This window comes from Euphorbia lathyris, chromosome 7 (assembly GCF_963576675.1).
Source record: "Euphorbia lathyris chromosome 7, ddEupLath1.1, whole genome shotgun sequence".
Taxonomy (NCBI): domain Eukaryota; kingdom Viridiplantae; phylum Streptophyta; class Magnoliopsida; order Malpighiales; family Euphorbiaceae; genus Euphorbia; species Euphorbia lathyris.
Window position 1 is genome coordinate 70533728 of NC_088916.1, and position 10737 is coordinate 70544464.

The 10737-nt window shown below is 30.8% G+C and overlaps 1 protein-coding gene across 1 annotated transcript; it reads left to right on the forward strand.

The window, feature by feature from the left end:
- Positions 1-479: 479 nt before the first annotated feature.
- On the forward strand, positions 480-2809 carry LOC136201183 (large ribosomal subunit protein uL29). Its single transcript, XM_065991775.1, has 4 exons — positions 480-612; positions 689-824; positions 1854-2010; positions 2524-2809. The coding sequence occupies exons 1-4, from the start codon at positions 609-611 to the stop codon at positions 2596-2598; spliced, it is 372 nt and encodes a 123-aa protein (XP_065847847.1). The 5' UTR covers positions 480-608; the 3' UTR covers positions 2599-2809.
- Positions 2810-10737: the final 7928 nt, after the last annotated feature.

A 10737-nucleotide genomic window follows, 5' to 3' on the forward strand; every position in this document is an offset into this window, starting at 1 on the left:
GTTTGATGATTCCTCCATAGTTTTTAAAGACGTTCTTTCTCAATTTTAAAAAATATCAATCAAAATTATTTACGATTGTTGTGGAAAATACCGAAATTACTAAAAGCTAAGATAAATAAAAATCAGAATTATTATACTATAGAAAGGTATCACATTAATATCAAAATGGATATTAAGCTAATTGATTGTTTTTAGAATTACTTTTGAACTTCCATATTTTTGTTTCATGAATTTCTTTATTCTAAAATTGTTTAATATTGTATATACTACAATAAGAGATTCATGTAAAATAAAATTTAGTTAACAAATTTAACATCTAAATATACTTAATTTACATTTTTTTAATATTTGTTTTCATTTAAAAAAAGTAATATAGTTAAATAAGTCATTTTTATACGAAACTAACCCTTTCATGTAATTTCTTCTTTTTGTTACTATGTTTGTTTAGCAAAAAGCCCAGAAACTAAGCCCAAAATTAAAAGGCCCAAAGCTTGAATCCAGCCTAAAACAGAGCTTTATATAAGCTCCAATTCTGTGTCTAGGGTTTCATATTTCCAGTTGACAGGAGCAGAGAAGACAGCGGCGCCGTTGCTGAGAGCTCGGAAGAAATGGGTAAGAACTTAACGTTTAATTCTGTTCTCGAATTCGATTTGTCGCTGATTTCGTTTTTTCTGTAAACTGATTTCAGCCAGAATCAAGGTACACGAGCTGAGACAGAAAACAAAGGCAGAGCTGTTGAATCAGTTGAAGGATCTCAAGGCTGAACTTGCTCTTCTTCGCGTCGCTAAGGTCACCGGTGGTGCCCCTAACAAACTCTCCAAGATGTATACTCTCTCTCTCTCTCCCTCTCTATTCAACATATGCATAGAAAATTTGATTCGCAATCTATTGGCGTTTGATTGATTATTTTTTTTTTTAAATTTAGTCATTGCTGTGGCAATGTTGCTTCGTATTTCAGTGGTTGTAAGGATGCTTTTTATTTTGCAGTCAGTTTGTTCTTTTTAGTATTTTTTCAGCTAGGTTTGGCCTTTCGAGTTTGATTATGGAATATTTTCGCCAAAATGGCCATTCATGTGGTTTTACATTTTCTGAATTAAACTAGATTGCCCTTTTAGAGGTTACATTTGTGAACTAAACTAATTCCTCTTTTACTTGGCTATATGAACTTGTCTATGGTATTTTAATCTTTGTTTCAAAACATTAGTTTAAGTTGTTGATAAGCAAATTTAAATGTGATTTTGCTTTTAAGGAACATAGGTGTACATTGTATATGCGATTATGCTAACACCATAGTTATTAAAGGCGCGCCTCGGCTAAGGCTCCAGCCTTAGCTCCTTGGTCAGTCAGGCGTGCTCCTTGGCTACCTTAGGGTATTTTAGGGTTTTGAGGGTGTTTTAGGGTTAGGGTATTTTAGGGTTTTTTAAGTTCAGAAAATAAAAGAAAAACAGAGACAGACAAAAATCGAAAGTTTTTACTACACATATCGCAGCAGACATTATGCCTTTCTAGTTAACTAGAACTTAACTCATGCATTTTATGGTTTTATTGTTGGTATTTAACTATTTGTGACTAGTATTATGAATTTATGAATTTTTTTTTGGGTGCGCCTCGAGTCGCTCGGGCGTGCGTCTTAAGTTGCGCCTTGCGCCAAGGCTCCAGGACCCGCTTGCGCCAAGGCTCCAGGACCCGCTTGCGCCTTAGTGCGCCTTGCGCCTTTAATAACTATGGCTAACGCTCTCCTATTTATATTTTTATTTTTAACTTCTGGAAGAGTTGTCATTTGTTGTATCATTGTCTTGCCATTTAACTTTGTTGCTTATTGTTGTTTGATATTGGATACTGATCGATTGCAGCAAGGTGGTGAGGTTGTCCATTGCGCAGGTCTTGACTATTATCTCACAAAAGCAGAAGCTTGCATTGAGGGAAGCATACAAGAACAAGAAGTTCTTGCCACTTGATCTTCGTCCAAAGAAGACCAGAGCCATCCGCAGGAGGCTCACAAAGCACCAGGTATTTGTTTACTTCTGATTATGAGCTCTCTTGTTTTTTTACTTTTTGGTTGTATAATTTTCATGTCCGCATAGCAAGGCAGTTTTGGGATTCTTATATACCATGTAACGTTGGTTTTGAACTTTGTGTTTATATCTACTATCACAGTGACTATCATTGTAGGAAGAAAAATTGCAATGTGCATGCATAGACTGCACTGTTTTTGGAACTTGCAAACTTGATAAAATGACTTGTTCATGTTTGCTTGATTCTGTTTTGTATGGTAAAGTGGAATGGATATTTAAGTCTTAGCTGTGTTATTGTTGCATTATGATTTGCTCAATCTCGTAAAATACATTCGAAGAAATTTGCACTATTTCCAAAGGTATTTATAATCTTCATGGCATCTGGATGTTGTCCCTTGTGTTTTAACTCGTAGAAGGGAGTAATATGTTTACTTTTTTTGGTTATGGAGTTCTATTATTTGCTTACAACATGCCTTCTTGATTAAGTTATATATCTGTTTGTTTGCAGCTATCATTGAAGACTGAACGTGAGAAGAAGCGAGAAATGTACTTCCCCATGAGAAAGTATGCAATTAAGGTGTAGGTTGTGATTTCCATAGTAGTCTTTTTTGATATCCTTCAATTATAAAAACCTATTTTGTTAGACAAGTTTTGTTTGTTAAATCTTATGTTTCTAAACTTGGAAGGGTGCTTCTCACTCTAACCAGGTCCAGATTTTGTTGGAAAAGTAGTTGCAAAAGTTTGTTTTTATCTTTTCCAAAGCTTTATTTTGATATCTACCCATTTTAACTTGAGCATTTTCTACTTTTTTAGAGGTCTTGATTTCTGCTTCTCACACTATTGTCCATATACATCATTTTTTGTGTGTACTTTATATGCTAAAAAAATGACTTGTTTATACAATGGACATTTCATTAGTTTTAATAGTTACAGTTCCTTTATGAATACTTCAAACTAAACATATTAAGTATATCAACCCTTATAAAGCCATGTTTTCCTCCTAATCTGAGGAGAGGTCAATCCATTCATTTCCTATCCTTTTCATTCCTTTATTAACCTCCTAAAGCTGTAGAAAAGTAAAGTTCAATGACCTTTTTGGAATTGGTTTTAAGTTTCAGTGACCAACAGTACAATACACCCTCTAGTTTTGTCTTCAGTCTATCTCCTACATCTCTCTCTAGTATTGCAAGTGTAAGTTTTTAATGATGCCTGATGAAGTTGTCTTTTTCATTTTTAAAAGTTGCATTTTCTTCATTCTTAAAAGTTGTGTTCTCTTTATTATTTAGCAGTTCTATTAAAAAAAATTTGAAATGGGCAAGAACAACAATAAATTCGGATCATCAAACTAAAGACAGTTGAAATTGTTTTTGACCGAGTAAGAAACAGGCTAGTGGGTTTATTATTATCTGTTCTCTTTCAATTTTTTAATTATTCGGGATTTATAAATTATAAAAATGTAATAATGTAAACTCCTTCAATTAAAAGGCTTTGAACCGCAGATAATTCTCCTACGGTCGGGTTAGATTGCTACCTTAACCAAATTAATTCTCGAAGAATGAATTTGTCTAAGTGTTCAACAAAGTTTCTTTGTAATGATTTTGAAATTTAACTACGTTTTAATGAAAACACCAGAACTAAGTGCTACATAAAAATTTATTGAATTGCATGAACTTTATTAGATGAAGTATGAATTTTTTTTAAGGAACTAACTTTGAGTTGGAGGTTTTTAGTCCCAAATTTGGATAATTACTCCATTTTTTATTTTTATTCCTTAGTTGAAACCCGTGAATAAAATAGTGGTTTTGTTTTTGTTTAGGACCCAGTGTTCCAAACAGCGGCTTCAGTGTCAGCAATTAAAACCCCAAATTTTCTTTTCCATGATCGCTCTTCTCGGCTCTTCCTCTCCACTTGCTATTTTAGATTTTCTTGCCTGCATTCTCATTCCTTTGGTGAACAAGACTTTTCTCCCCTTATTTTTAGGTTAGTTACATAATGATCATAATTGCACTAAATGTTTAGAAGTTTCTCATACTCTGAAAACTAATTCTGAAGTTTCTCATACTCTAAAAACTAATTCTGGAAATGTCAAATGGTTCTCATTTAAAGCTGAATTTAACTTCTTTATAAAAAAAAAAACTGAATTTGCGTAATAATGTTTTGTTTTTAAATAATAAAAAATCAATTTCTTCATCCATGTGTAAACTAACCCAACATAAAAAATAAATAAATAAAGAGTTTAGAATGAAAAGAAAATAGTTGATGGTGATGGTAACAGCCATGGAAGGCAATCAGAAACTCTATGTTTCAACAGAGTTTTTTTCATTATTATTACAAATTCATTTGAAATTGCAAAAAAAAAAAAAAACCTTTTGATATATTTGAATTAAAAACAATTCTGTAATTAAGGAAAAAAAGAAGAAAGAAACTGAAAAAAATGACAAAACTAAAAATAAACCCTTGGAATTCTGGTATGTTTAGGTTAAAAATCATTTTTTGATAAAATAAAGAAATAAGATTAGTTAACTGTAAAATAAAGTGAAAATTTGTTTTTTTTTTATATAATTTCCTCCTTATTTTTTGGGTCATTGTTCTTCTTTCCATTGTGAATTGTATTCTGACTTTCAGGGCAAAACCTCAAATAGATTAACGGAAAGAATTTGCATCTTCTAAAATAATGTTTGACAACCAAACTGGTAAAACAGAAAAAAAGTAATTGCTAGTATTGGAACATGCCCGACTAGCTACCAAATGAGCGGCCCTATTCGCTAAACGAGAAACAAAAGAAAGTTTAAAATCGGGTTGAGAGTTTAAGATATCCCTACAGTCTTGAATAATTGATCCAAACTCTGAAAGGTCTTGACGTCTAGAGGCAACAACATCAACCACGACTTTAGCATCAGACTCAAAATCAACTCTAGTGAAGTTTTGGCTAGCCAACCAACATAGACAAGTACGAAGAGCAAGTGCTTCCACAATTTTAGGCTCTTTTAATGCTGAAATAATGTAGCTACTCCCAAACATAAAAGAACCAAGAGCATTTCTAACCACAACTCCTAATCCACACTTTCCAAGTTGGGTAAAAATAGCTGCATCCATATTGCACTTGACTACTCCAGTAGAAGGTGGGATCCAATAGCTCATACCTGTGCGACCCTGATCAATATCTGAAGAGACACGTTCCCCTAATCCCACAACCCCAGACCTAGATCTACTGTCCTGAGATGTTAACCCTGAACCATGGCCTACCAAGCTAGGCTTGTTTGGCACATAGGCTCGATAAGCTATCCAATCCCAAACTTCATTCCTTACCTCATTCCAACTTAGATCAATTGACCACCACTCTTCTTTCCTAACTACTCTATTTCTGTGTTCCCATATTGTCTTCAAGACACAACATGTGCGAATGATCTTCTCTTTTGATGAAGACACTAAATCTTGTAAAAGCCATTGAGAAAACTGCATATCTTCCACTTGTGTCACCGCCAAACCAGCAACTCTCCAAGCTTCACCTGCAAAAGAACAAACTGTGAATAAATGTCGATCAGTCTCATCATCCTCAACACAGATTGGGCATTCCAAAAATAGTGGAACCCTTCTTTGAGCAAGTCTTTGTCGAATTGGCAAACATTTTGAGCACACTTTGACATTTTCAACTTTGGTGGGATCTCTAACTTCCATAAAACCTTCCAACCCTCACTTACCACATCACCAACCTCCGCATTTCTGACTTTCAATAATGAAATTTTGTTTTTACTTAAAAAAAATAAAATAAAAATAGCTGCAATTCTTCCAAAAAAAAAATAAAAATAAAGATGGTGCAATTTTACTTTTAACGTTCAAAATGGTGCAATTTTACCCTTAACGTTGGAAGCCAAGAGCAATTTTACCCATAACGTTAATAAATTGGGTCAATTTCAGACACTATTATAAAACACAGATGTTTTTGTTCCTTATTTTACACCAATTGCATAACAATTCGTTCAAAAACGCCCCTAACGTTGACGGTCTAGAGCAATAATATCCCTAACGTCAAAAATAGCACAATTATAGGTCTAAGGTTCACAATTTGGATCAATTTTGGACCTAACTAACAGAGTTATTTACCCAGTTAAATTTTCCGTTTCTTCTTCCATCATTCACGTATCTGAAAGTTGAAACCAAGAAAAACAAAATCGTAAGAATCTCAAGAAACCAAAACACTTACCCAAATCTCCTCAGTTTCCAAGTATTTCAAAATTGCGGATTCACTTCATCCTCACTTTGGTTTCATCCAAGCTTCAATCTAACAAATCCTAAAATAGAAATTACAAAATCGGTGAGAAAATCATGTCCACGATTTGAAAATTGGAATGAATTGGATATGAGGAGCTCCATAGCTTCTTCTAAGATGCTCAGGGATAATGTTCAACTTCCCAATCGCTTCAAACTCTCTTCTTTTTCTCCTTCAAACAGTCCTAAATCCCTTCCTATGTTTATTTCATGTTCATTCTTCCTCTGCTACCCTTTCACTGATTTACGGGTATTTTTATTAAAGAATTACTGCAAAAAAGATGTTGAGATTGTGACAATGTTATGCTGTTAAAAAATTATGCAGCCAAGTTATACAATTTCTGGGTAAATAAATCATGAATTTTGCTACGCAGAACTAACTTAGTATCCTTCCTTCATTTAATCTTTTCATGGTTCTTAATGTCTTTGCAACTATGAGTCTGTTTTGTGGCAACTGTGAGTCTTATATTCTTCACAACAGTGAAAGGGCAGCAGAGGAAGAATCAACACGCGATAAACATAAGAGGGGATTTACTGATTTCGTAATTTCTATTTTAGGGTCTGGTAGATTGAAGTTGCAAATGAAATCAAAGTGAGATTGAGATTCTTGCGTTTTTATTTTTAATTTCAACTTTCAGATGAAGTTCCCATGAGAACTGATAATGGTGTTTGTTGAGGTTCCTGCAATTTTCAATCAGGAAAAGCAGAGATGTTTGCTAAAAAAAAAATTCAATCACGTGATGAGTGAATGACGGCAGACGGAAATTTTAACTGTGAAAACAAATCTGTGAGTGACATCTAAAATTGGTCCAAATTATAAACCTTAGGTCTTTAATTGTGCTATTTTTGACGTTAGGGGTAATATTGCTCTAGACCGTTAACGTTAAGGGCGTTTTTGCACCTTATCCCTTTAATAATAGAATTGGAGATTAATATTTTTAAATTCGGTAAATTTTTTGATTTTTTTTTTGTCTAATTCATACAAAAAAGACAATATATTTTTAATTTTTTTTTATTTTTTTACATATCTCAACATATGTTTGTGATTTGTTACTGATAAAATAACGTACGTGTGAAGTGTAGATTATAAGATTCATGATCGAGAAGACAATTTGATGAATTATTTCTCAAATTGACCCAATTTATCAACGTTAGGGGTAAAATTGCTCTTGGCTTCCAACGTTAGAGGTAAAATTGCACCATTTTAAACGTTAGGGATAAAATTGCTCCTCACCCAAAACGTTAGGGGTATTTTTGCACCTTAACCCAATTACAAATAAAGTAATGTGTTATTATTTCATTTAAAAATAACATATATATATACATACATATATATATATATATATATATTTTTAAATTTCATACAAAAAATTCTATATATATATATATTAGTTTTTCCAAATATTAATTAGATTGAGTTTTGAGTAAAATCTGACGAATTTGGGCTTTCAATTTGTATGTCTATCTCTTTACTTAGGGAAAATTACACAGAAATTCATCTTTTAAAAAATATTTACAACTATGTCAAGTCATAATTTTGGATTATGTCAAATTAGTAAAATCAATACTTTTAATATGTTTTAAGGATTAGAATTTATAAATTAGAAGTCTAAAATATATTTTCTAGGGTTTATGATTTATGAATTGGAGTTTAGATTTTTTAAATTATGGTATAAAATCATAATATATAGAGAATAATGACATATTAAGAATTAAGTTTGGTGATATGACTTAGTTGTAATTTTATACTTAATTATTATGATATTCATGTAATTGACCCCTTTACAGTATGGGCCTGGATTACTTCCTCAATTCCTAATAAATAAGAAGGGTGAATTACATAAACACCATTAATGATATTAATATTTTGACTTTAATCAAATTGATAATTTTTATTTGTATTATATCAAATAAGTTCATTTTTATTTTAGAAATGTCATACACTAAAAGGTAGCCATCATCTTTTAACCTCCTTCAAAATAAATAGTTATTGATAACTTCCATATTGACAAAATTCAAAATAAGATTTGACATAACCATAAATATTTAATGGCATGTGATTTTCCATGTAATTTCTTCAAATAAAAATGACAATAACACCATCACGAACATCAATAAGTACAATTATATACGGATAATATAATAAAACTATAATTCAATAATTTATTTAATATAATAAAACTATAATTCAATAATTTAAATAAATAATCATATAAAAAGTATAAGAGAAATTTACAAATATGACCCAATGAGAAGACTCATTTACATAGGAAATTATAGAAAAACAAGTTTGAATTTTATATTACACTTAACTAATTCATATATTTATATTTTTTTTATCATTTCATGGTTTTTTTTATAAATATATTAAAATCTTATATTTTTATTTTCAATTTTGTCTATTTCAGTTACTGATTTAAAAAAAAACTAACTGACATAATTGGAATTTCTTTTTGAAAATTGAAAACTTATAAATATTTAATGGGTTTTTCTATCATGTGCCCAAAGGGCCATGATAGTAAAAGATTTTGCACACATTAAGCCTTTATTAGCCTTCCTATTTTCAAGATCCTACTTAATTAGTGGGATTATCAATAAATGTTTAATTAAAGAATATATATTCTCTCATCTCTTTTCTCCTTACCAAAATACTATCAAACTCCTAAAAATTCTACGCCTACAATTTTATTTTTTTCCTATTTACCATAAAAATCATAAAAAAAAAATCATGTAATGAAAAAAGGAGTTAAAATAGAAAATTCCAAACAAAATACATGGATTTAATTTGTAAAAGATTCTCCTTATAAAATGTGTAAAAAATTAGAACTTCATTTTTATTGTACTGTTTTGTTAAACAATTCTTGGAATGTTTTGAATGTAATTTCATTATTATTTAGTTTAAACAAATTAAATCCATGTATTTTGTTTGGAATTTTCTATTTTAACTCCTTTTTTCATTACATGATTTTTTTTTATGATTTTTATGGTAAAAAGGAAAAAAATAAAATTGTAGGCGTAGAATTTTTAGGAGTTTGATAGTATTTTGGTAAGGAGAAAAGAGAGGAGAGAGAATATATATTCTTTAATTAAATATTTATTGATAATCCCACTAATTAAGTAGGATCTTGAAAATAGAAAGGCTAATAAAGACTTAATGTGTGCAAATTTTTTTACTATCATGTGCCCTTTGGGCACATGATAGAAAAACCCATATTTAATTAATTTACGATAATTATGTAACTAACCCATTTAGATATATCTAGCCGTATTCAAAGACATGCTATCAAACTAGACTATTCATTTACATATTTTTCCAAAAATATCCTTAGTGTATATATATACCAAATACTTTCAAGAATCGCTTTTTTTTCATCTCCAAATCACTTTCAACCTTCAATGTTTGCCTCCAAATCATTTTCAATCTTCATCTCCAAACATCATGTAAGTTAGTTTTTATTTGAAACTCATAATAATCAATTGCAATATTGGAAATGTTATACTCAAAGTTTTTATGCATTTATGAATATACAGATATGGGTTCGATGTTCACATATCACAAAATGTGAACATCCTTAAAAGATGCGACCACTCTTTTCTTATTTGCATTTAGTGTACAATGCGAATGATCTATCTGTATATGTGTTTACAAACACCAAAATGTGGACACCATATGTTGAAATGCGATATAATCGCATCAAATTGCTACATGTTGCGATACAATTCATAAAATGTGAATCACATATCCACATATGCAATCCTACCAGGTAAATGCGAAAGTGAATTTCACTCGGTTCCACTTAATTTCATCCAGTTTCACTCAATTTCACACTACTTTTTCTATGTTTATGACATGATTCTTTTAGGAATTTGACAATGTATTTTGTTCTTTTTAGTATAATATCCACGAATATTATTGTTTGTTTGGTCTCTTGGAATGGCCAACAGAAAAAAAAGTTGCAAAAACCATGACATATGTTGGTGGCGAATCGAAATTGCTTCTGGTTTAAAAAAAAAATCAAGTTGGAGAAGCTAAAAGAGAGAAGTGTAAGTGTTGATTCAACCTTATATGATTTATGAATGTTCATACAAGAAAAAACAGTTCAAACAAAGTATTTTTTTTTAACTATATTCTAAGCATTCCTCTATTTTTTTTTAACTATATTCTAAGCATTCCTCTATTTTTATTTACTATATTCTAAGCATTCTTAAAAACAATCCTTTAATCCTTAGCATACACTTCCTCTTGGTCTCTTCAATTTTCCTGACGCCTCAATTCTTCACCAAATTCATCAATCGATCTTCTTGTTGATTGGTTTTTTTTTTCTTTCGAGTTGCAGTTTTCTATTTAAGGAGTACTACAACAAATATCTAATATTGTGACGAAAATTCGTCTGACAAAATACTTTTTGTCACAATTAATGTATTTATTGTGACAAAAAAATAATTAGTAAAA

Coding starts and splice junctions, on each gene's coding strand:
- LOC136201183 (XM_065991775.1), top strand. Junction 825..1,853: donor CCTAACAAACTCTCCAAGAT/GTATACTCTCTC, acceptor GATCGATTGCAG/CAAGGTGGTGAGGTTGTCCA. Junction 2,011..2,523: donor GGAGGCTCACAAAGCACCAG/GTATTTGTTTAC, acceptor GTTTGTTTGCAG/CTATCATTGAAGACTGAACG.